The sequence below is a fragment of the Lissotriton helveticus genome, chromosome 8, assembly GCF_964261635.1.
Source record: "Lissotriton helveticus chromosome 8, aLisHel1.1, whole genome shotgun sequence".
NCBI lineage: Eukaryota > Metazoa > Chordata > Amphibia > Caudata > Salamandridae > Lissotriton > Lissotriton helveticus.
This window is the reverse complement of record NC_136069.1, coordinates 1,692,669,487-1,692,696,852: the sequence shown is the minus strand read 5'-3', so window position 1 is coordinate 1,692,696,852 and position 27,366 is coordinate 1,692,669,487. Positions and strand designations below refer to the sequence as shown.

At 43.7% G+C, this 27,366-nt stretch overlaps 1 protein-coding gene across 1 annotated transcript in view; it reads left to right on the top strand.

Annotated features, from left to right (window-relative positions):
* Window positions 1-531: 531 nt before the first annotated feature.
* The window catches only part of LOC144774114 (extracellular calcium-sensing receptor-like), a 101,242-nt gene continuing 74,407 nt past the window's right edge, over window positions 532-27,366 (top strand). The window contains exons 1-3 of the mRNA XM_078659139.1: window positions 532-734; window positions 22,410-22,701; window positions 25,465-26,307. Of these exons, the coding sequence (XP_078515265.1) occupies window positions 532-734; window positions 22,410-22,701; window positions 25,465-26,307 (1,338 nt within the window). The remainder of the gene's footprint in view (window positions 735-22,409; window positions 22,702-25,464; window positions 26,308-27,366) is intronic.

The following is a 27,366-nucleotide window of genomic DNA, read 5'->3' as shown; positions in this document are numbered from 1 at the left end:
AGCACTTGCCCTGGTCATTATATTACGCATTGTAATTTTCCAAAATGTAGTTATTACACAAAATACAGGCATTAGACAGCAGCTGGGTGATCAAACAGCTCCAGGGATGTATGATAAGGCGGGGAGAATGTCACCTTGGAGGTTAATCTAAACAAAGGTATCCCTTGAGAGTGATTTAGTATAAATTTCCTTAACTTGGAGCATCCTTGACACTGTGAAGTAGCATTGCCAAATGCCAGTGATGCATGATCAGCCACAAACATGCGTTCAAGGCTATGAATAGCGCTCTCTTCTCAGAGGTAGGATTTGGCTAGTTTTGGAGACGTCTACAACCTTGATGTCCCTGTTATTACTCTCAAGTTGTAACACATTGAAACACCAGTCTGTCTTATGGTACTTGATGAGAGGCCATTTCTGCACAGTAGCTTTGGTTGGAGCTCCTGGTTCCCTTGGCACTAGGCATCAGTCAGGCCCCTGGTGCTTGATGAGGTCCATTTTTGAACTGTAGCTCTGTTTGAATTTCTAGATTCAATGGCACTGGGCATGATGCTGGTCCTTCTCTTTGATGTCACAAAGGGCTCAGTGGACCTTGCTTGTAGGCTCCAGAGCGGGAAACAGGACAGCTACTCACACGATGGAGATCTTGTCATCGGGGGAGTGTTTGTCGTTCACTCACAGTTCACTTTCAACGAGCCCTCGTTCACAGAAAAGCCTCAAGCAGTTGTCTGTGAAGCGTAAGATCCACTTATTATTTTCATGTCATGTTATATTATATTATGTTATATTATATTACGTTATGTTGCATTGTGTTATGTTGTGTTAAGGTATGTTGTGTTATATTGTGTTGTGCTGTTAAGTTATTTTAGTTCTGTAATGGGTAGTGTTTGCCAATTAATTTAATGCTGGTGTAAGTGTCCTTTGATGTAACTGATATTAGCTTACAGAGCTGTTCCATTTGCATTGCACTTTAGTGTCTTTTTCTAGGTGTTGAGGATAGGGGTGTTCAACGGTGTTCAACATTGGGAATCCTACCGTAAAGAGGCACCTATGAGGTTGCAGCTGTTGTGGATGTTATGAGAGGTGCATAGTCCCATTAGAAGAGCTGCTACAAGCTGGGAGGGGATTGGGCCTGCTACATCTACCAAATCCAAGATGAGGTTCTTTGGTCATATGGATGTGTGAGGGTGCTATAAATGCAATTGTGTGTGTGGTTTAATGTACTTTGGTGATGTTGTCTACTTTTTTGTCCTGTCCTCTTGTTTATAATATAGGTTGAAGAGTACTACCTACCTGAACGTGTGCTGTGGTGTTTAAGGCATTTTCTGTGATTGTGTGAATAGAGGCTTGTGTTGATTTTCTGAGTGGTATGTTTGTATTGATGAACATTCTCCTGATGACGATGTCAAGTAATATTATTCAATTGTTTTGTGCAACTTTCACTGTTTCAAGTGGCTTCTTGAAGTAGGTGATTTATATGTGTTCTAACTTACAGTCACTGCATTGAGTAGTATGGCGGTGTGTATTGTTTTTAGTGTGGGCCATGTGTTGGGCTGGTGCAGTTCAGTATTTAATTGTCTGATGGCTGTAGAATGGTTGATGTGGAGCTTGTGATGTCAGGAGGGAACACAACGAGATTCCAGAGTTCCCCTCTGAAAATAAACCCTACAGTTCCGGGAAGAAACCTTCTCATTGCCATTTGAGAAAGGTGTTGATCAAATACAAAGTTTTCACTTTGTTCATCAATATGATACAAACATCTCTGATGTACAGCAGGTCATGAGTTCTTCCAAGCATGTTAGAAGATGCACAAATCCTGATAACATGACGCCATGAGCACACCTGGGTGGTGTCTCAAGTGTTTGTGTTTCGTGGCATTCTTAACCATGTTACCTAAAGAAGGAGAAGCAACAGCATGTATTTCCAGATGCATGTTTGATAAGTCCTTTGGATAATCATAAAACGTTGAAGAGCTTCAATTTCTTTAATTAAGCCTATCTAGACGAACTCCATCTAGAGGTCCTTCACTCATCTCCCACCCGTCTTCACATTCCCCTCAAGATTCTATAATCCCCACAAACATTCTTATTGCAACTTTCCGAGTGCCTATGTTTACCTGCCACCATTCCTCAATAACAACCCAAAAAAACACAATAGAGCAAAACCCCTCTATATACATCATAAAAGAAAGTAACTGTACTACACAACATGTCAAACATAACGTCCAAATGACCCACCTATCTGATCACGCATAATTCTTCAAATAACCAGGCTTTATTGTAACATGGGAACTCTTCCTCACTGTGGGCCGAGAAATTAGATGTCTTCATCAAAGTCCTCCTACATTGACAACTGTGGTTTCAGTGCAGTGTGACAAGTATTTTCAGTGTCCAAGCAAGAAGAGGATCATTTAACAAATCTACTTACATTTCAAATTCCTTTATCCTCTGTTTTGACCACATTCTTAAACAATATAATCACCTTTAAGGATTTAGTGAACTTGGAATAATGTATTCTTGACATTGAGATTTTTATTTTGACCCAATCAACAACACTCACCTCAGTTTTCATACCTCTTTTTCAATCATCAACCTTGCACTTTATTTCCAGCATTTTGCTTCTCTCTTTGTGTGTCACCTCCTCCCCACACAATATCTGTCTCCCAGGTTAGCCTCACCTTTTATTAACCCAACTCAGACTCATCAAACAGCAGGGTTTTCTACCTTTAAAAAGTTCAGAAGAATATCTACCAGATGTAGAGGGTGGAGCTAATCTGTACACTCTTACTTTCTCCTTCAGCTCCTCTGCCCAACTCTTACCACAAATCACAGCATGCTGATTGGTCTCCTTTAACATTTTATTAAACCTCTCAATCATCCCATTAGCCGTAGAGTGGTAAAGGAATGTCTTCGTATGCATTATCCCTTCATTCACCAAAAATTCCTGCATTTTCCTTGAAGTTGCACCCCAATATCTGTCAGCAAGGATAATGTACATCCTTTCCTACCAAACAACTCGTACAGAAAATGGATGACATCATGTGTCTCAATAGAGAATTTGCAATTTTCACTTCCAACCACCAAGCATACATATCAATGCAGTTCATTATGTATTGATCCACCCTGGATAGCCGTATGTGAGCCACAATAGCCAGTGCTATTTTTCCTAGGGGCCAGAAGGCAACTTTTGTAAACTGTACATTTCAAGATCTTATCACTACTTAAACACTGACCACAACCCCATACCATTCTATCACCCATCAAATCCATGCCAGGCCCCCAATAGTCCCTATGGATTTTATTCAAGACAGGAGGCTACCATTATGCCTTAATCTTTTATTTGCCACTCATACAGCACCTTTAAAGAACTTTACAAACATTAAACTTCAATCTAGAACCATACCTCTAATTCCATAAGTTATACCTTCTTAGAGCCCTCATCCTCTTTTAACCCCTTGTGTGCTGGCCATCCAACCTCACGGTGGGTGTGTGCGTAGGACGGCCGGGGGCCGTTTGAACCCCACCCACTCATTAATTCACCAGCACCGCGGGGGAATGTACGCAGTGCGCAAGTGGTTAAATGATGTGCCTGGAAAGAGTAGAACCTAATATTTATAGTGGTATATGAAATGTGTGTGTGTTCACAAATTAGTTCTTATTTAAGATGTGTTTAACTATGGGTTAAGTTTCTAATTTATAGAAGCAGGATATAGTTGTAATAGGTTTTAGAAGGATGTTCTGTTTAAAATGTGTATTTTTCAAATGTTATGCTTTTTAATACCTATTTTGAGTCTATCTGGAGACCAATGCATATATGTAGAGCTTGTCATTTATTTATAGACCTTTTAGAAAGTTTTCTGTAAAGTTGAATGATTACCGGCAGTTGGTGATGCTGGGGGCTTCGGCGCGAAGTCACCAAGCGGGAAGCAAGCACAGAGCGTAACAAGGTGTGAGCGCTGGCTGATTTAACTTGAGTGTCCGCTTTCTAGTGGTGCAGATCGTCTTTCATGAGCGCTTGGTGCCCGCTGATAAATGAAGCGGAGAGGTACGCGCTGCAGCAGCTGAAGACAGCATGCGCCGGTAGTGTAGCAAAAAAAGGAAAGCATTAAGTTTTAGTTTTGCAAGTGATCTCGTGTTTTTGGGTGCCAACTTGGATTGGTCAGATTTTGGGGACAATACTGGTAAATGCGTTAGAGCTCTGTAAAAGATCGTTTGAAAAAGAGAACAATAAATTATTTGTTGGTCTAGTGGACAATGCGCACAAGGTTAGAGGAGAGCATTTTTGGGATAAAGATTTTTCATTGTATGTTAAAGGTTTTGCATTGTATGTTAGTGGTAAGTTAGTGTAGTATATTGTGTGGATTATAAGGTTTGTTGTAGTTATTAGTAGTTTGTTACAGCATATAATTTTTGTATACTTGGGTTTAGATATGGGTTCAGAGCAGGGAAGGAGTTTAGAGATCAATGGATCAAAGATTAGTGAGGAAGTTATTAGGAAATTGATTCAGCATGAAATGAACGTTAAGAAGACTAAAACAGTATTTTAAAGAATAAGAAATGGAAGGGCATGAAGTCAGGGGTACGAAATTTACTCCTTGTAAAAGGAGAAGGCAATTAGAGGTGAGAAATGTGGTAAGAAGATGACAAAAAGAGCAAACATCCTCAGTAACCCATCAACCACAACCAACAACCAAGTGATCACCTTACGGGAACAACTCAGCACACAATAACCACTACCCTGATGAAATCAGCTAACTCATGGGCTCCCACTGAACCCTGCCCCCATTGGCTCTTCAGCCTCGGAAGCAACTAGATCAGCCACCAACTCACCTCTATCCTAAATGCCTCCATAACCACAACAACTTTCACTGATGCTTGGAAGCACACCTAGGTCAGACCCCTCCTCATGAAACCATCTGCAGACCCCAAAGATCCACAGAACTGCTGTCTGTTCAACCTCTTCCGGTTCCCCACCAAAGTCCTAGAGAAGACCATCAACACCCAACTCACCGAACATTTGGAAAGAAACAATGTACTGGACCCATCCCAATCAGGGAGCACAGAGGCAATCCTCATCACAACAACAGGTGGCACCTGAGTGCTACTCATCAAAGGATAAAGGGCCTACCTCAACCTCCTGGACCTCTCCACAGCTTTCAATACCGTCTCACACCATACACTCATCAAGTGTCTTTTTGCGAAATCTGAGTCACAGACAATGCCCTCAAATGAATGGTGTCCTTTCTAACTGGACGCACCCAGAGAGTACGCCTCCCCCTTCACCTCAGAGCCCACCCTTTTCAAACATCTACATAACACCAATCACAGACATCATCACAGCACACAAAATTAACACTCACTTTAAGCAAATGCACCCAGACAAAGACAAACTTCCACAAATACATGAAGAATGTAGCAACATGGATGAAAGACAACTGCTTTAAGATAAACATGGACAAGATGAAAGTCCTGATCTTTGGCAGACACACCACCCTCTGGGTCGACTCAGGGTGGCCAATGGAGCTCGGACACACCCCTTCCCTGAAAGACCCCACATGCAACTTAGCATCGTACTAGACAGCAAACTCTCCATGAGGCACCAAGTCAACAACATCACATCAGCCTGCTTCAAAACCCTCCGAATGCTATGAAAAATCTTCTGGTGACTCCCCACCAGCACCAGGAAAACAATGACATAATCCCTCATCTCCAGACGACTTGAATACAGCAATGTACTCTATGCCTGTACAACCTCTGAACTCATGCAAAGAGTCCAGACCATTGAAGAACACAGAAGCCAGTCTGATCTTCAACCTGTCCAAGAGAACGCACATCACCCAAAACCTCAAAGACCTCTACTAGCTCCCCGTCGATTAGATTTGCCAGTTCAATTTCCTGACCCTCGCCAACAAAGCCCTCCACAACATTGGAGCACACTGCATGAACCCCCCCCTGACCTTCCACCAACCCCCAGAAACCTGCTCTCCGTATACCTCACCCTCGCACAGATGCCACACATTTGTTGCACCGGAGGATGCTCCTTTTCTCACCTCACCGTTAAAGCCTGGAACACTGTCCCTCTCAAACTACGCACCTCATACTCACTCAGCCTCTTCAGGAAAGGACTCAAGACCTGTCTCTTCAACTGAGACTGGCACCAGGGCACCTGGATACCCCACAGGGTGATAAGCAGTGCTTTACAAAAGCTATTTGATTGATTGATTGAAACTTTTGAAAGACATAACTTTGTTAAGAAAAGGAAATGATGGATTGAATTCCATCAATACTAAAGTTGTCTGTTGCCACACAGAATGTAATTTAATTTTTAATTTGAATATTTGTAGGGCACAGCGAATCATCCCCTAGGGGATCTCTCGGCGCCTGGGAGGCAGAATGCCAGATGGCTAGTGCTCTAACAAAACTGCCACGTTTTGAGAAGCTTCTTGAATTGTGACAGGTTAGGAGCAGCTTTTGACTGATAGATCTAAGGAGGCGCCCTGTGGAGTACCATTGCAGCTTCTCGGTTAAATATGTCGGTCCGTGTCCTTCCAGGGCTTTGAATACCAGGCATAGGAGTTTAAAAATTGATCTTTTCCTCATAGGAAGCCAATGAAGGTGCCATACTAGAACCACTGATGGAGTTTGTGAGGGCTTGTTTAGGGCCAGGCGCCCTGCTGTGTTTTGTACACCCTGCAGCCTTGATAACAGATCTTCTCTGATCCCTACCAGTAGGAAGTTCTCATAGTCGAGTCTACTGACTAGAAGCGCCTGAATGAGAACTTTCCTGGTGTGGAGGGGGATCCAGGGAAAGACCTTTCTCAGCATGCGCATTGTGCCAAAGCACTTGTCCGAGGTGATTTTTACGTGCTCCTCCATGGAGAGTTTGTCGTCAATCTCCCCACCCAGGTCCTTAGCACATTTTTGGGGAATGGGAGCTTCCCCTAATTCTTCTGGCCACCACTCCGTGGACCATACCTCCTCAGCTTTCCCGAATAGAAAGATCTCAGTTTTACTAGAGTTCAGTTGTAAAACGTTCTTGCTCATCCAGGTTGCAGTATTTAGCATGCAGCTCTTAAATTTTTCTCAGGTCAGGGCAGGGTTTTTGCCTATGGGGACTACTACCGTGTGTCTTCTGCATTGGAGATTGTATGGAACCCACACGATCTAATGATTGGGGTCAGCGGGGAGACATAAATATTAAACAGGGTGTGACTTAGGATGGATCCTGTGGTACCTCCTTGTTCACCACTGTCGTTTGAGATACAAATGTGTCCATTTGTACACATTGTGTTCTTTCTGTCAGGAAGCTGTGTATCCAGTAAAAGGCCGGGCCTCTGACACCAATCCCTCGCAGTTTATCCAGATGTCCACTGTGATAGATGGTGGCAAAGGCTGCTGACAGATCCAGGAGAACTAATTTAGCGGGGGTTCCTTCATCCAGTAGCATCCTTATCCTTATTGAGTCTGTAACCTCTGTTAAAGCAGATTCCGTGCTCTGATGATCAGTTCAGTGCTGAGTTTGAAAATTCAGAGGAGACAAGTTCTAAGGATGTACTAAAAAATCCTCTAGGTGAGGAAATATTTTCTCTATACAATATTAGGCGCCCAAGGATTGGTGATTGGTGGCTGATGGAGCATGTAAGTAAATTTGTAAATTCATTAAGGAATGGATGTGGAAACCATGAGATGAAGAGGTGAGTAGAGTGCTGAAACCTGGGAGCTGGGTGCTCAAGGCCAGGTATTTATGAGAACGTTTGCTGCACCAAATTTAGAACCGAATACGATTTGTTCTTATCACGTTTGGGCAGAAACCCAGGGAAAGGTCTGGAACAATCATTAAAGCTGTGTCAATATAAGATACTGGATGTCCTTGGTCCATTGGCAAAGATATTTGATTTGGCAAAAGAGACTCATGTCAATGAGCATACAGGGGATTTGGAGTTACTCAAGGATGGAGTCAGAGAGCTATAATTATGTTGGGTAATCCATATGCAGGATTAATGGAAGAAAGGAGGAAAGCCATTTTAATGAAGATCAGGCTCAAGTTGGGGGATATGGCAGTGTCATATAGCTACTGTATATCTTTATAATGTGTTAAGTTAGCATAGGCTCATTAAATGTTTAAACGCCATTTTTCCTTTTGCTGCTTCTGCACACGACACTTAATTGTTGATTTAGCTTTCAACCCAGTAGTTCGTTGTGGTTTACATGAGAATAATATGTTATTACTCTGATATCAGCTTTGCTTAATAAACTATGTCTGTACAGAGAGTGCTGAAGTTTAAGGACAACACGATACAGATTTGTTATGAGGTCTGATCTTCGCGCCTTCATAGACATAACATAAGTGCCACTTCTACCAACTTTGGGCTTGAGGCGGGTTTTATATTGCTTTGCTTAAGGCACACAAACACACTTGATGCGGTTCGCATGCAGAGAGAGCTGGTGTATGCTGATGTGATCCCTTCAATCTAGGATCCTGAGGTATGGGCCCACCCTAATTCAACCCAAAGAGACCTTCTTAGCTATTAATATAATATGCGAGTTAGGGAGGGTGAGAAATAAGTGTTGTTAACCCTTATTAATTTACAGCATGGTAACATGCTGTCACCGTTCGCTTTCTATGGACTAGTAACTATGCTTGTAACTTTGTTTCTGATAATATGTTTACTTGTATTATCTAAGATACTGCGCCTGAGAAGACGGCATTAGTAAATAAACATTTCAAATGCTCACGTGTTCTTCTTTACTCCATGTTCTGGTTTGTAATGATTGTATAACGAAAGAGTGCTCATGTGTTCCACGTAACCTGAGGTTTGTGAGTTCATGTTCTGGTTTGTCTAAACATTGGGAGTTGGTTATGACCAATGAGACACTGTAGCTAGCTCGGTAAGGGGTTTGTTGGGTACTAAGGTGAGTTTTGGGTCACCCTAATTCGCTGAGGTTCCAATCCTCTGTGCACAGTTCTGTGGGAGAACAGAAACCCTGCTACATGGTGCCCGTACGTTGGTGGTCTTATATCATGGCACTCGAGTAGTATATCATTCAATCCTTAACCCCTTCACTGTCGTTTCCGGAAAACGGTGGTGTCGGTGAAACCTACCTGTTTTTTTAAATAGGTCTTTTTCAAGCTTGAATCTTTCTAAACGGTTTCCTTGAATTACTACCCAGTTGTGCTACAAAGTTGGCTTTGTTTTTCAGTAGTTCCGGTGAAATCATGGCTGTGGCTGTGGCCATTGCGCAGCATAGTCGCATTGTGGTGCGCACCCATCAACAGACATACCAGGTCCCGTAGGAGTGCATGGCTGTGATTTTAGTGGTGTGTGCAGATCCGGCGTACCCGTTCGAACTGTTTTACTCATGGGTAACGTTTCCGGCAGTGGACGCTACTTCTGGTGTGTTCCACTCCTACACACCCTCCCCTGTACCGGCTGAATATACACCGTACAGGGCACTGGAAATACCTATTGATCATTGGCAGCATCGCGTTTGGTTTGATGGCGCCCTCCCCCACTCTTTATCCGCTGCGAGGTTAGGTCCTTTATCCATTCCAGGCACGATTTGGCCTGCTTTGGGTGGCATTACCCCGCACCCGAATCACGGAGCTTGTACCCTTGCGGAAGTTCGCAGGCTACACGTTGTCTCGATTGCTGTGATTCGTGCCTTAGTGCAATACATAGGTCGGCATCTCCTGGGAGGTCCCCAGGGGGGTGCGGCCGTTCAAACGGAACGTGGCGGTTTAAGGCTCAATCCGGTTATGGTCAATTCGGTTTTTGGTCAGCGTCCCGTTGATAACGATGACTTCCCTTTCTGGCTTGCCGAGAAGTTTGACCAACTGGAGGCTGTGTTTCCGAATTCTACTCCTGCTGATAAACATAGAATGTTGACGATTACTTTACCAAAGGATTTAACTCCTGAGCACGTTGACTGTGAAAGCTGGGGAAAGACTTTTGCGGCTGTTTATACGAGGTGTTTCGGCACCCCGTCTATGTCCGCACTGCCTGAGATCGTTAAGCGTGTTCAGGATGATCACGGACCGGAGGCAGCGGTTGAATTGGGTATGCGCCTGTGTGGTTCTTTTGAGATAGTAAGCGATCTCATACTCTCCAATATTAAAGGAGATGCGGTGAACTTTCAGGTGTCGAATGCTTTGGCTGCTCTGCCCGATGCCGATAAACCCAGACAGTTAGCGAAGATAGTTGTGGCCGCATATAAAACTATTGGCCGCACAAGTAGGGGTCTGAAATATTTTTCAGTTAAGGAGAAAAAACAACCACAAGGACAGTCTGCTGCGGCAGATGTCCAACCCAAGTCCAAAAAACAAAATTGGCCTAAAAAACAGACACAGGGGAAGCAACAAAAGCAGACTCAGGATTCTTATCCTGCACCACAAGTTCCTGCGCCGACAGAAAAAGTTTATGATTTGCGCGATCGCGCGATGATTAAATCACCTGATCGATTTCAGGTTTCTGATCAACGCTCTCCTCGTTCCTTTCAGGACTCATTGGCCCCGAAGACCGGTGGAGGAGGAGGCGGTAGGGGACGTGGTGGCCAACAGGGACGTGGCCAGCCCCGCCAGACTGACGGCGCAGCAAAGCAGGAGGATTCTACGCCGAAGAGACCGCAGTTTGCGAAAAAGAAAGTCGAAGCATTAACAGTGCATCGATATGCCACAGATAGTGAGAACGCGGCTTCGGAATCTGACGTGGGCTCTGACCTTGCTGGACAGCGCGGCGGAGATTACCATAGTCAGAGAGGCGCTGCGTCCACTACTGAGGGTGACAGCGACTGATGTCTACGTTGTAATTGAAACAGCAGACACGAGACTTGCTCCCCCTGAGCGACTTTATGAAATTGTCCTGTTAATTGAAGGTGACATACAGCGTACTGTAAAAGGGGTGTTTTGGGAAAATCTTTCGTCTACATATGATATTTTGCTTTCGGAGGCTGACTGGCCCCCACCTTTTGTGTTCGCGGCGCCGCGAGGGGAGGAGGTAATCCTTCCCAGTTTCGCGAACACTGTCTCGAAAGAGCATGCGCAGCATTTTGCAGAAGAGTGGGCTCGGGCTCTTGCACCGGCTCTGTACCGTAACCAATGTGGTTGGGATAAATTGTCTCCTTGCAAAGAAATTCCGTTGCGGTCTCAGCCGCAGCCTCAACCTCAATATCCCCTTCAGCGCGAAGCAAAATCTTCTGTCGCGGAAATCCTTGAACAATTGGAATATCAGGGAGTTATTGAAACATGTGTGTCACCGATGAATAACCCTCTTTTTACTTTGACCAAGCCTGACGGTTCATATCGTTTGGTATTGGATTACCGGCATTTAAACTCGCATTGCCGTAACTGTGCAGTACAGAATACTCACGGCTCTGCCCTAGTGGATAGTCTAGTGCGTAAGCGTTTTAAAACAACGCTTGACATTTCCAACGGTTTCTATGCCCATAGGTTGGATAGCTTCAGCTCCCAATGGACCAGTTTTAAATGCGCTGGGGTCCAAAAACAATTCCGGCGTCTCCCAATGGGCTATAAGAATAGTCCAGGTATATTTACAGCACGCATAGTCTCCCTTTTGGAGAGGATCGACCCAGATGCTTGCTCGTATGTGGATGACATCTATCTCACAGACGACGAAATTTGGATGCATCTGTGTCGAGTAAATTCAATAATTTGTAACTTTGCAGATATGGGTTACAAATTTTACTTTGCAAAATCGCACATTGCTGAGTACACAGTGTTGTTCCTGGGCTATGAGCTCAACAATGAAGGTAGAGGATTAGCTCCTCACTTCTTGGAGAAATGCGCTCAGTTGCGCGCTCCTACAACACTGAAAAAATTACAGTCTTTACTGGGCTTTTTAAATTTCGGAAGGACATACATTCCGGAATATGCCCAGCGTATCAAGCCTTTGTATGCTCTGATACAACCTACATTTTCTAAATCATGCTGGCTGCCTGAGCATTCAGCCATCTTGCAGTCCTTGCAGGCTGATCTGCTCGCTTCTAAATTCTTACTGACTCGTGATAACCACACAAACCTGGTGATAAGAATTGTCCCTGGGACAGTGGGTTTCACGTACCTCACTTTTAATGAAGGAGACACAGTACCTATTGCTTACAAGTCGCACTTGTACACTTCGGCTGAAATGCGGTTTCCCACTGTGGAAAAGGTTTTAACAGCTGTGCAGATGGCGATTCTTAAGGAACGAGCTCTGTCACAGGGGAAACGCATGTTGGTTGTAACACCCTGTCCTCATTTGGAGGCAGTCACGAAAGCCAGTGTACCAAATTCAAAAGCTTTGCACCCTCGGTGGATTCAATGGGCTGCGTCCTTGACGTCCACGAATGTCACGTTTATTTTTGACGCCTCATTGCGGTCGCAAGAGTACTTGCAGTATGAGTTCGTTCATCCTGCTCCTCTGGCTATGCGACCTTTGGAGGACTTCCATTGCATCATTTACACTGATGGCTCGGCGCAGGTTGCGCATGGCTCTAAACATGCCTACTATTCCGCATGCGCCATTGTGGTCGGTGCTATGTTGGACGATGAGTTAATTTCCAGGGAAGTGCACACGTTGCCACTGGGCGATTGCACCGCACAATTAGCAGAGCTTCGCGCTCTCTTACTAGCGTTGGAGTACGCTGATCCTAGTGTTACTACTCTTATTGTAAGTGATTCCTACTACTGTGTCCAGTCTTACAATGAAAACTTGTTCTTTTGGATTCAGAATGACTTTCGTGATTCCAAGGGTAGCACAATAAAACACAAGTTGATCTGGGTTCGAGTGGCTGAACTTAAGGCTAAGTTGCCGCTCGTTTATGTGATTCATACTCTCTGCACCAGCCTGTTGGGGTTCACGCTGTCGGTAACTCGCTTGCTGATGAGGCAGCGAAATCAGCAGTGTCTACATACTTAGTTGCAGCAGTTACTAGGTCCAAAACTAAGATTGATAGTGACATCTTGGCGGCTGTTGCTGCCACTGAGAAGGGAGGTAAACATCCTAAGGGGTTCCCTTCAAAGTACACTTACCACTTAAGTCCCGAAAAGGTTCCTTTTGTGAAAATTCCAGATGTTGGAGAACGTTTGATTCCCAACTCGGATCGCAGGGCTGACTTGATTACAGCGGCACATGAAGGTGTGGCGTCTGCGCATGCGGGCGTCTCGGCCACTGTAACTCAATTACAACCACGCTTCTGGTGGCGGGGACTGTACAAACAGACGCGTGATTATGTCCTTCTTTGTAACATTTGCCAGCAGATTAAGCCTTCGACTGCAACGCGTCCGCCACAGACACAGTTGTACATTTCTAATAAACCACTAGGTTGTGTTTATTTGGATCACTGCGGTCCTTTTTCATCTGATACTGTGTATAAGTACATCTTAGTAGCAGTTGATTCATGCACACGCTTTGTGTGGGTATGGCCCCATCGCAGCGCTGATTCACGGACTGTCATTAGAGATTTGCGTGTCTTTGTAGGGATTTTTGCCTGTGGTACCTTCCATTTGGATCAGGGTCCGGCTTTCGCCTCTAAGGCGTATAAGGATGCCATGACTTCGTTGGGAGTCCAAGTCAAGTTTTCGTCTCCCTACAGACCTGAGGGTAACAGTGTAGTGGAGCGAATGAACCGTGATTTAAAGCAATCTTTGACAGCTCGAGTTATAGGCACTGGCAGAAACTGGCTGACCCACCTCAATGGCGTGCAGCGTGCGCTTAATAATCTCCCTAGAAGGTCTCTGGGTGGGCGGACCCCATACGAAATGCTCTTTGGCATCAAGATGTACGTCCCTGACCTTGACGGTCTAGACTGTGTGGTTCGCGCCACTTCCTTTGATGCAGATGAACATTGCAATGTTTTACAGAATCTACAAAAGACCAGAGACAGTCTTGCAAAGGAACATTTGCCCTCCACGTCGGATGTTGCGTTGCAGATCCCGGTAGTCGGCTGGCTACCCCAAGTTGGAGAACTGGTTCGTGAGAAGATCGATAACAAGAAAGAATTTGGTCCTTCCTATCGGGCTCCGGTTCCAGTGCTTGGAGTGAAGGGCACAAGAACAGTCGTATTACCACCACTTCCTGGTCGTAAGGAAAACAGGTTTATTTCAATTGACAATGTCAAGATACATAGAGTGGCCGATTCTTCTTAGCATGACACCGGCTGTTTCCTGTCCTTCCATTGTGAGAAATTCAGTTTTTCCCACTGCTTCTAATCATGAAACTGAAGTAGCCATTGAATTACCTGCAATTTCCAGTCCTTTATTAAGTACTTTGCCCGGTACAGTCCATGATGAAATTGACTATACTTACCCCACTGACTTGTACATGCCTGACCTGCAAGCAGGTTTGGCCACAGAATCCAGATTTTCATTTGACTCTGTCTCCAATGCCTCGAAGAAACCTTCACGTTTTGCAGTTTATGCTAGCTTATTTAAAAAACATTTTTTAATTCCCCCTTGGACATATATTTGGCTGGTGCTTTTTTCGATATATCTTTTTATGTCAATTGGTTTTGTATTTTATTTTTTCCGATTGGTAAATGGACACTATGTCGAGGAAAGAACATGCATACGCCATATCAATGGAACTTTGGCCCCCCTTTCCTCATCGCATTCTGCACATAGCCCGAGAAGAGACTTGACATTTGTTAACATCACTGCTTGGCCTGTCCTTGATGGGATAGTGTGGGATGCCGTTCGATTTCAAATTCATGGCCCTACGGAGGTTGTTAATGTCCCTAATGTGCTTAGAGTTAATATGGGGGATGTGGTGAAACGAAACATACGTTCTGATGATTGGGATGTTCAGGCCGTAGAGTCTTTGTTTTCTGATTTGAAATACTATGCTGCCTTTGATGCTGAAGATTTATATTTAGAATCTGCTAATTATGGTGATTTGTTTTGCTTTCAACATTTTGGCAATCACTTCTTGCATAAAACAACATCCAGAAGGAGTACTGTGAATTATACACAATGGGAGCATTGTCCGGCTCCTATACAAGGCAGTTCAAGTACTTTTTTGAAAAAGTACACATATTTTACTGACTTCAATCAGTCTAATCCCGAGTCCTTTTATTTCAAAATGACACAGAAGCCTATGTCCAAGGTTAGACTTACCGATACCAAGCTATTATATTCGAAGTCCTTTCTTGATCAGCTAGCTGTTGGCGGTTATGAATTATGGAAGGAAACTATTGACCTAAAATCAGTTTGGGGTTCTAAAAACTGGCAGGTACAAGGCTCTGAGGCTTTGCACCGTGCATGTCTCATCCCGAATCAGATTTTGTTTTTGAATTCTACTATTTCACAAACGACATGCTTTGGATTGGCTACTGCTAAAAAACTAAATTTTCCTTCTATCCCCGAGTTAGAGGAATATTCAGGCTGGAGTAATTATACTCAATTCTCGATTAGGGACTTACAGACCCTATTGCTGAATTCTTCCTTTAACATATCCTTATAGACCCTAAAGGTTGGCTAGTGTGGCACAAGAGTGCTGATTCTTGCCAGCGCCGTTTTCTGGGTTTGTCTGATGGCTTTGCTCAGGTTAAACCAGATTCACGTTTTGAAACTGAGCATTCTGTCACAACTTACTCTGTGGGTAAATTATGTCAAACATGGCTGAAACATTCTAAATTATCTGCAGTTAAATGACATCTTGCAAAACTAAATGATGATATAGATTTAAATGATTTCATAAAAGGCCCGGCTAGTGGTAGGTCGAAAAGATGGATATATGCTGTCTACAATGAAATCTGGAAAACATCACAGATTGAGGCAGCAACACGACTTAGGGCTATAGATCAAGCGAATCTAGAGAAAGTGCTTGCAGTGGTAGACAATAGTATTAACATGCTATCTTCTCGCATTTACACTTTAGATAACATTGTGTCTTCTGTAGTGGATATTGTGCATGATGAAGTATCTGTGTTGTACCATGGTCAGAATCAATTACGTTCTATCATGCAATTTGCATGGACTCTGCAAACGCTTAAATCTGGCAAGGTGCCATGGAGCTACATGAATGTTTCCTCTCTCTTTGCCCCCTTTAATTTGACTGACAAACAACGCTTGCTTTCTATGCGTGATGCTTCTTTTTCTATGTTACATATTGAGAAGTTGGAGTCCTTGCCTTTTTCTGTGGCAGAGGCCTCAGCTGCAACGTGGCTTATCCACGGTCTGATAACATTACCTTTTGCTTTGTAAAAATTTACTAACTGTATGAAATATGTTGCCATAGGTCGCTATGAGCCTTTGGGTAGTGGTTTTCTCCATGAAGTGTGGTCCCTTCCATTCGCTTATAGATGTTTGAAGGACGGCCAGGAAGTTTATCTGCATGGGGAGGAATGTACAGAAACTCCAGATCACTCGTTAATGTGTAGGCACATACAATTACACGGTTCTTGCAACCAGGACCGACCAAACTTGGCCTGTGTTTTAAAAGGCACTCCTGTACCAGCAATTACCCCGACTTTTACCTTGTTGGGGAACGGGAGTTATTTACTTTTGAATAATGAAGATTGTTGCGGGTTAATTAAAGGTGTAGCTTATGTGGTAACAGTAAGTGAACGTGTCGTTTGCTGCAGAAATGTCCTGTACCCACCCACACATGAAAATAGGGAGGTTTACATTTGGCCACGCATACCAACCTTGAAGGCAGAGTTCAATGGCATGACTAGACTGAGGGCTCTATTGTCCCAGAAAGAAGTGGCCTTGAGTTCGGCTCGGGAAACTTTCGTGCTTCACATAGCTAACACTCGGACCGAGGTTCAGGCCCTTTTAAATACTGATTTACCGTTGCATTTTGGCGAAATGATACATTCTATCTTTAACGCGTCCTCACCATCTGGGCTAGCGCATTTTTTCAAAACAGTTAGCAGCGGCCTTGTGACTTCATTTGAAAAAATATTTGGAGTGATCCCTAGTTTTTTCATTCCATTTTTTCGAGTCTGTTTGGTGGATTCCCGGTTTTACTGGCACTAGCGGCAGGCGTCCTAATTGTACTTTGCTTCCTTAAATATGGATACCCCACATGTGGAAGAAGCCGCCCAGCCCCTGCTGCCGCTGTTTCGCAACCGGATGCTTGAATATTTTGGCACACTGCCGCTTGCGATTTTGAGCACGGCATATGGATTATCGTTTCGATTTTCCTACTTCACCTGTGTCCAACCTGTGTTTCACTGCCTGAGTTGTGATTTTGATTGGGCCATTGATTTGTGTCTCTGCGGACCGGTTTCTCCTGACGTCGATTTTAATCAGCTGATGAGTCCTATCACTACTCACGAGTTGGTTTGTTCTGACGAAAGGATTATGGCCTTAGCAGCGGTGCATGGACTAATGGGTCCCTGGGGCTTATTCGCAGCAGCGCGGGATTTCTTGGAACTGAGCTTTATTGAAAACCCACCGAGTTGTCCTCTGATGGTAATAGAGGCTCCGATACTTGGGGAGCACGTATGTTCTTTTCCACTTTTGAATTGGATGGCTGAACTGTTTTCGGATGAAGACGGTGATTTCATGCTGGAGGATGTTGCTGCATATTTTGCTTATACGGTCTTGTCCTAAAAACTTTTCCATGGTTTAAGTCCAGCCATTTGACTTTCAGCTTACACCTTTTGCGAGTTTTAGTACATTGATTAATTTCCCAGACCTATTGACTTGAGCAAAATATTACATTTTTTTACAGTAGTTTCAAGTCTCGCAGTTCTTGAACTCTGCTTTCATGAAGTTGCCCTTATCTTATCTTATCTTATCCGTCCTCGGATCAAGGGGGGGTGTCATATAGCTACTGTATATCTTTATAATGTGTTAAGTTAGCATAGGCTCATTAAATGTTTAAACGCCATTTTTCCTTTTGCTGCTTCTGCACACGACACTTAATTGTTGATTTAGCTTTCAACCCAGTAGTTCGTTGTGGTTTACATGAGAATAATATGTTATTACTCTGATATCAGCTTTGCTTAATAAACTATGTCTGTACAGAGAGTGCTGAAGCTTCAGGAACAACACGATACAGATTTGTTATGCGGTCTGATCTTCGCGCCTTCATAGACATAACATAAGTGCCACTTCTGCCAACTTTGGGCTTGAGGCGGGTTTTATATTGCTTTGCTTAAGGCACACAAACACACTTGATGCGGTTCGCATGCAGAGAGAGCTGGTGTATGCTGATGTGATCCCTTCAATCTAGGATCCTGAGGTATGGGCCCGCCCTAATTCAACCCAAAGAGACCTTCTTAGCTATTAATATAATATGCGAGTTAGGGAGGGTGACAAATAAGTGTTGTTAACCCTTATTAATTTACAGCATAGTAACATGCTGTCACCGTTCGCTTTCTATGGACTAGTAACTATGCTTGTAACTTTGCTTCTGATAATATGTTTACTTGTATTATCTAAGATACTGTGCCTGAGAAGACGGCATTAGTAAATAAACATTTCAAATGCTCACGTGTTCTTCTTTACTCCATGTTCTGGTTTGTAATGATTGTATAACGAAAGAGTGCTCATGTGTTCCACATAACCTGAGGTTTGTGAGTTCATGTTCTGGTTTGTCTAAACATTGGGAGTTGGTTATGACCAATGAGACACTGTAGCTAGCTCGGTAAGGGGTGTGTTGGGTACTAAGGTGAGTTTTGGGTCACCCTAATTTGCTGAGGTTCCAATCCCCTGTGCACAGTTCTGTGGGAGAACAGAAACCCTGCTACAGCAGAGAAGTTGCCCAGTGCAGTTCCACAGGGCTTTTGTTTGGGGAGGGCTTAGTTAAAAGCCTAGGAAATATGTTGCCATATTTACAGCCTTAGATAATGCACACGTGAATATGAGGATGGTATTTAGAGGGAGTGTTCTTGGAAGGGCCAGTGATGCACACAGATGGCAACTTAGAGGTGTCCTCTGACAACCTACCACTACTAGTGTATTCTCTGACTAGTCTTAGCCAGCCTGCCACCACCAGACATGTTTCTGGCCTCATGAGGTGAGAGCCTTCACTCTCAGAGGAACAATGACTCCTCAGGGCAGAGGTGCTTCACACCTCCTCCAGGCCAGAATTGCATTTCATGGTGGTAAGCTTCAGAGGCAATGCCGCCTTTGAAATGCAACCAAGGCGTCTACAAATAGTGGAAAACGTCCTGCTCCACTTTTGGACTGGTGGCAAAATTAGTTATATTTGAGACGTGTTCACATTATTATAATTATTATCATTAATATTCTGCTTATAGAGCGCCTGGTTACTCCAACGGAGTGTCCCCACGCTAGAACACCAACAACACCTCACCAGCAGGCGTGAACCTCCCACCCTCCCTCCCTCCAACTGAGTCCCCAGAAGACCAGGTAAAGGCCTACTTTCGGCCCCCCAGTGGGTGCTTGAAGAGCCAAGCTTTTAGGTTTTTTACGTAAAAAAGTCTCCGACAGGCATGTCCTTAAATCAACAGGAAGGTCATTCCAGGCCTCAGCCGCAAGGAAAACAAAGGAGCACCCTCCACCCCGTACCTTCTGCACCTTAGGCACAATCATCTTAGCCTTGCCCAAGGAACTTAGATGACAAGCAGGTCTATGTGCGGTGAGAAGGGGGCGCAAAAATCGTTGCCCTTTCTTGTTGAAGATCCTGTGGACAAAACCCAAGGCCTTAAAAGTGACCCTAGCCTGTATGAGGAGCCAATTTAATTTCCTCAAGGCCTCCCCACCGAGGCCCGCCAAGGAATATTCAGAGTTAACCAAGCTGCAGCATTCTGAACCTTATTTATTTATTTATTTTTGCAATTTTTAAAGCGCTACAATTACCCGTTATTATTATTATATTTATATATATAATTAGCAGGTACGAACAAGGCAGAACTCTTGCGGCTGCAACGAGTGCAGAATGCCGCCGCAAGAGCGGTACTAGGGTTGCCTAAACGTTGTTCAGCATCCAAAGCATTGCAATCACTCCATTGGTTGCCTGTGGCTCGCCGGATCGAGTTTAAGGTGCTTTGCCTAGCTTTTAAAATTTTGAAGGGTATGGCTCCACCTATTTTGATGAACTTACTGACCCCTTACGTTCCCTCTCGATCCTTGAGGTCGATGGGGCAGAATTTGTCTGTTGTCCCTCGCTTTCTGCTGAGCAGGATGGGCGGCCGCTCATTCCGAGTAGTGGCGGCGAAATTGTGGAACGCACTTCCCAGTGAAATTCGAGCTATGGAGGACTTACTCCTATTTAGACGCGCCATTAAAACTTTTCTTTTTAACTAAATTCTTCTGGACTCAGGCGCGCTCTGTGATGTTGTGTTGACCTTTCTTTGGCGCCAGGACGCCCCTTTGCTGGGGTAGCTGTGCGCGGTACAAAAACTAATAACATAACATAACATAACCCATAGGTGTCTCGGCGCTGAAGCTAAATCTAAATAAACCAGTGATTAAATCGAAGGGACAATAGTAAAAGGATCTAAGTATCGTGTCGATGAGAAAACAGCCAAGTCTTTAGCTGCTTTCTAAAAACTATTAAAGATGGACTGGTCTTTATGTTGTCTGCAAGATGTTCAGATTGCTTGTGGTCACCCCTAAGTACAGGATGTTGCAATAATCTAGGCAGGATGTAACAAGGGCCTGTACAATGGTTCGTTGGGCATCTAGTGGAAGTAAGTCAAAGATTTATTGCAGGATTTTAAGAATGCAAACCCAGGCATCTCCAACTAGTGGAGAATGTCCTGCTCCACTTTTGGCAGGAGGACTGGTGGTAAAATTTGTTATTTGAAGAGATGTGCCCACATTCAGCCAGCACCACCCCTTGTGGAGGGAAGGTGATGTAGACCCCACTTTTCACATTCCTCCATCTTGTGTTGGAGCGAATCAGTCAACCAGGGTCAGGATTATGCCCACTTTCCAACAGAAGTTGTCTTATGAGGATGTATTCGCCCTAAAGGTAGGTAGCCCATTGCACCCCTTGACCCTGAGCTTTAGAGTTGATGTACCTACAAGGAAAAGGAAAAAAGAAGAGCTGCTGAAACTTGAGAATTGAGTGCCTGCTGTGGACTTTGTTGCAAAACCTTGCCTGCTGCTGCAAAACTCAACCATTATGGCGAGTTGCCTTGTTTTGATGTTGTGAGGACTCTACGAACCCCAGAGGACCTCCAGCCCTTTGAAAATCACCCACAAACTCCCTTGGAGCGGAGAAGCTACTCCCCTGCAGTACGCAGGCACCAACTTTGCAGAGTCCACCCTATCAACTGTGCAGGTAACCAGCCCGACCAATGCTGCGGCCAACAAGGAGTAGGTACCCTTGTTCTGGGAGGTCAGATCTGTCTCCCCACTGAGTCCGAAGACACCAGGACCTACCAGAGACAAGTGTACCAATCCCCAGGGTTCTGAACCGCCTGTGGCCAACACTGACTGAAAGAATCTACTCCGGACACCAACATCCCAGGAAGCAAGCACCCATTGGGGGACGTTGGAACCCCTGAGACCCACTCTGAGAGTAGCCCAGCTGTCCTGAAATTGTCCCTTCAGCCTGCTTCTCCCTAACCGCGATGGCACAGACCCCAGCTGACCAACCTGCTCTGCACCCAGTCAGCCTGGCCTGGGTACTCCCATGCTCCAGTGGCCCTTGTGACCTGAGCCTCAATTTGGGAGCCCTAGGACTTGCCTTCAAGTCCCCTTGTGCAGCCTGGTTTTAGGTTGCCCCCATTCTTCAAAGCGCACCAGCTACCAACGTCTTCAGCACCCTGCTCCAAGCCGAACCCGGGACTCTACTGATGATCTGCTGGTGGAACTTTGGACCTTGACCTTCTGCTACACTAAACCTCAAAGGTGAACCCCTGGAACTGACTGTACGATTTTCGTTTTTGTATTTTCTCCCATAGGAAATCCTTGTGCATAATTGCACACAATATTGAACTATTTTTCGAACTTTGATAATTAATAAGAAAATAGGTACTTACCTGTGAACGAAGTTCTATGTCAGAAAAATTATATAAAAAGAAGTATTCATTTTTGTATTGGTCTCAGATTTATTCTTGAATGTCTGTCTCATGTATTGCCTCTGTGAGTACAACAAATGCTTAGCACTACCCTCCGATAAGCCTAACTGCTCACCCACACTATCACAAATAGAACATTAGTATTATCTACTTGCGCCTCTATATACCAATCTGGGACTTACTGGACTTTCTGCACAGAGTACTTCATATCAGTACACTATATAGAGAGCTATGTAATTTACTGACTGGACACTGATGTTGTATAGCCCTCTTGAAGTTTAAGAATAGTTACTGATTGCTAGTTCTTGCTACTCTGTATTGTCTGTATGCTAATCTAGTATTTAAAGAGATTCATTTGGAGTGCACTGCTATTGTGACCCTTGCTTACATGTTGTTAAAGTGCTCTCTTTTTGTTAATTATCACAAACGTACCGGTCGTTATTGAAACAATGGCACTGCTTTCTACTCTAGGTTCTACACGCGATATTATCGGGATGTTCTGGCCATGAGTTTTGCCACAGAAGAAGTCAATGAAAGTTCAGAATTATTACCCAACATCACCCTGGGCTTCCGGATCTTTGACTCCTGCATGTCTGAGAGCCGAGCCATCCAGGGGGTCTTGGAGCTTCTCACAGGAAGATCGGGGCCGGTTCCTGGATATTGTTGTGAGAAGCAACCACCACTGGCTGGGGTAATTGGGGAAACAATGTCCTCTTTGACTGTCCCTATGGCCAGGATTATGGGTGTCTTCAACTACCCCCAGGTAATACCACATTATGAAGCTTGAGCCCTGCACTGCAAAGAACTCAAAGGATTAACGTTAATATTGTACATTACTCCCTATGGAGCATCACTTTTTGTGTTGCCCTGGTGTTAGCGCCTATAGTGACAGCCAAAACCCTTGGTAGTATTTCTGAATTATTCTATAGACTACAGTCCAGCATTTTGGTCATAGGAGTTTGCAGAGTTCCTGCACTGTTCGACCATATGGATAATCCAATGAGTATATGACATGCATTAGTACTGACTCACATGCCTGTTACATAAACTCAATGTATCTGCCATATTCAATCATGTATGGAAAGAAATTGCTGATGCCGATTTTTTGTATGTGTTTATCTTAAAAATCAATTAAAAGATAATTAAAAAAAACAGATGGGTAATGGGTGTCCGCCATAAGCCAGAAAGGGCCAGATTCATACCAGAATTTTTAATCCCAGAATTTATTGAATTTATTTATGGCTTGTAAATGTATATGGAAAAAACCTTATATTGATCTGTTGTTTGACATTCTATACATTTCTGGATAATTGATTTTATCCATTGATCATGTGACGCTTTTCCTACTGGAATATGGATATCATAATTAAGGCTCTCATGCTTTTGTTTTTACTGATTTTTAATAGAAATACGGACAGGAAACATTGTATTACCTGTCTGTATTTATTTTTAAAAGTGAAAAAATACTGTAAACTGTAATTCTTGTGAGTGACACACCATGCTTTCTTTTACGAATTTCTGGCTATTAGCTGAGCAGATATACAGCATGGGCAGTTAAAAAACAGGATGAGATTTCCTTTAAAATAGGCATATGTAAACATATATATGAAGAATAATAGTAATATGTACCTTTGGGTGTCATGTTTTGATACATTTGGCTGCTTAATTCGCGTAGGTTCATCAGTTAAAAAAAATTGGAAATGTACCATTTTACGACTCCATTTATTCTCAAAACACAAAATAAATATGGCTAAATAGCAATAAGATGGCCAAAAAAATATTATGGATAAATAGAAACAGAAATAAATACCATAATAACGGGACACCTAATCTTAATACCCTAGATGAGTGCTGACAACAGAATCAATACCCAGTGTTCCATTGAAAGTTTGAAGACCTCTGCTCTAAGTTAAGCCTGACAGCTTTTGCCTCGAGCTACCAAAGGATTAGGAACAGGTTAATTTTGGTTTGCTTGTGTTTTCCTGGCAAAAATAGTAGTTGCTCCTTTAGTAGGTATTCATCCCTAAACAAGAAAATCCAATTAACTACACTTGTCAGGTCCATTTCCCCAGCTATTTTTCCATGACAATAAGGGAGATAGCACCTCTGGTCCTGGGGAGAACCATGGTAATCCTGGGTGCTAGTTGATGTTAATGTTCTTCAGTCTGTTCTTGCAGTGGTATTAGGTGGCTTCACCTTCCAGCTTGGCATTATTCCAGCATCACAGCCTCATGTCCAATGTCATCTCAAGTGTCTTTTCTTTGTGAAGACTTTTGTAAGTGGAGTTGAAAGGTATTAGATGCCAGTCCTAGAGTGCAACATCATCATTGTGCTTAGATCCATCACAACCAGGAAGTGTTGGGAGCCATTTTGAGACTCAGACTCAGCATAGTCCCAAAACAAAAGTTAAAAATAACGAAATGGGGCAGGGTAGGAATACCCTGACCCCAAAGGCATGGTGCTGGGGTCCCTCAGAGACCCTGCCTGGGTCAAAAAGCATTTTTATCAAAGAATGTCAGCAAAAATCACACAGAATTGCTAATTCCAATATTTTGTTTTAAACTTTCTGCCAACCCTCTTGCACTTTGGGAAGATGGCAACTTTAAATGATCTATGAAAAGACTGTCCCTGGGAGCCTTAGCTCCTCCCCGAAAAGATACAGTCGCCTCGTCCCTTACCGCCAAAACCTCAAAGAGCAGCCCATCCTGGGGTTAGCTCCAGAACTTCGGCTTTTCCCAGCTGAGATGTGAGGAGTTAATAAGCATATGCACACAGGACAAAAAGAAACTCTTGTAGCATCATATTTTCTCCCCACCCCTTCATTTCCTAGGAACTGGGTCAATCAGTGTTAATGGCTCTAATGCGTGTGTAGAGTTTTGATCCTGCTCCTGACCAGAAAAGTAAATACCTTGGCCCAGTAAGGGGGGAGTTGGGCAGAGGCCTGGCATATGATTATTAGCTGAGCCAAGGCATTATGACAATTCTCAAAGTGCTATATTAAGAGTAGTTATGACAATAGTGACTGCGGGTCTGTATTCAGGATGCATGTTTACCCTAAGATTGATACCTCACTGGACTCTGTAGGCCTAAGTTGGGTGAAACTGCAGTTTGGTGTAGATTTTGCCTTTAATGTTTGACAATGTTTAGGTAACGTGGACTTTCTGTAAGCACTACAGACCTCCTTTATACATGCCCCCTCACATTGTAAGGCTCATCCCATGTCAGTATCAATCCTTGTGTGTTTGAGTACACTACTCTCCCATTTCACTACAATAATGGTAAATACATTTTCTATAAATGTGAACATAACGTGGACTGGTTCATTTTTCATGAAGTCTCTTACTGATTCAATTTTAAAACTCATGAAAGAGGCTGCTGGCTTCAAGTAGGATGCTGGATGACAATTTGCTTTGCTGATCCAGATTGAAAAATAAACATTAAAATGATTATTCATGCCATTTATGCTTTCCTGTACTACATAAATAATTTATACTTTCTTGTAATATTTAAATATGTTTTTTGACAGATCAGCCACTCATCTGTCCTCTCCACCCTGAGTGATAAACACCAGTTCCCATCATTTCTACGTACTGTGCCTGGGAACACGTTGCAGAACATCGCTCTAGCACAGCTGATGGGACACTTTGGTTGGACATGGGTGGGAATGGTCGTCTCGGATGATGAGGTTGGTTTAAAGGGAGGCCAGGACTTAAGAAAGGCCATAGAGGAAAATGGTGCATGTGTTGCTTTTGTGGAGCGGATCCACCTCCTGTACTCCAGGGAGAAGATCCTCCAGGTTGTAGAAATGATCCAGAGACAGTCTGTGAAGGTGATCATTGTTCACAGCCCTGAGGTGCACAGCAAGGTGTTTTTAGAAACTCTATATGCAGAGAATGTGACTGAGAGAGTGTGGGTGTTCTCTGCCTCCTTTGCTATAACCCCTGGACTCTTTCCAAGAGACACCTGGAAAATATTTAATGGGACTATAGGGCTTGTGCCCTACACAGAGAGCCTGCCAGGCTTTGAGGCCTATCTTTTACGTCTTCGCCCTTCACAAGGTCATGGGGACATCCTTAGTGAAACCTTCTGGGAAAACGTGTTTGGCTGCAGATGGCCTGAGGCCAATGGAACTGCCAAGGTGGCCACACTGAAGCAGGGCGCCTCAGACAAACTCTGTTCTGGAAGAGAGTCCCTGAATAAACTAGCCTTATCGACCTTTGAACTGAGTGACCTGAGCTACACGTACCACAGTTACCTAGCCCTTTACGCCTATGCTCATGCCATCCATTCACTGATATCATGCCAGCCAGGACAAGGTCCTTTTAGAAATGGGACGTGTGCTGACATCACTCACATGCAACCATGGCAGGTAACAACCAGTAAAGTTGAATAAATCATATACTCACAGCAGCCCTGAAGCATGACAATGAAAGATTCAGATGTCTGACATCCCTTGACTAAATTCATGCTTTGTTTATTCTGTGCAAGTCTTGCCCCACAGCTTAGCATGATGCAGCGGTCCTGTCTTTGACAGAACTTTCAACTGCTGTTGGTGCATTATGCTGATTGTGTCTCCACAAGCGACTGTGTGCACGTGTGAGTGTGTGTATGCATGTGTATCTGCATTTGTGTGTGAGTAAGTGAATTTAAGTGAAGCTTACTACCCTTTCACTCATTCACCTATGCCCTCACTCACTAAGTCACACAATGGCTTAGCCATTGACTCATGCATTTGCATATGCACTCCATTATCTAACCGTTTGATACAATCATGCCAAAAAAAAACAATACAATCATCCATCTTCTTACTTATATATTATCAATCAATCCAATTGCCTACCCACCCCTCTTCTCTACACCAACCCCAACCCCAAACCACCCATCACCTCTTCATTCATTCGCCTATTTCTCTATTCACCCACTCACCTATCTACTCGATCACTCCCAACAAATCATCTATTCACCCTGACACTCGTCCATCTACCCCAACTCAACTAACTTCTTAACAACCAATCCACTCGGACATCCATTACATTAACCAATTATATAATTACCCATAGTTCCACTAAATGATCCGTTCAGCTAGTCATCCATCCATTCAGCCATATGAGTCGGCAGTAAACTTGTAAAGAGCAGTATGTGCTGTCATCCTTAGAGGTGGAGTTTTTCACACCTCATACATCTGGTCACCTATCAATAGAATTATGATAGTGGGAAAAGTCACAAAAAGTATACTAACTTTAGAGAGGCTAAATTTTTCACAGGGCTAAGTAGCAGCTTCGCCCAGTGTATTTTCTGCAACTGGAACCTGCTCTGGAACAAACAGAAATTATCCTATTTGTATCACATCAGATTAGATTAGACGTTCAATGCCTATATATGAATTCAGCGACAGGGCTTTCAGTATGCCAAAGTAACACAAATCTGG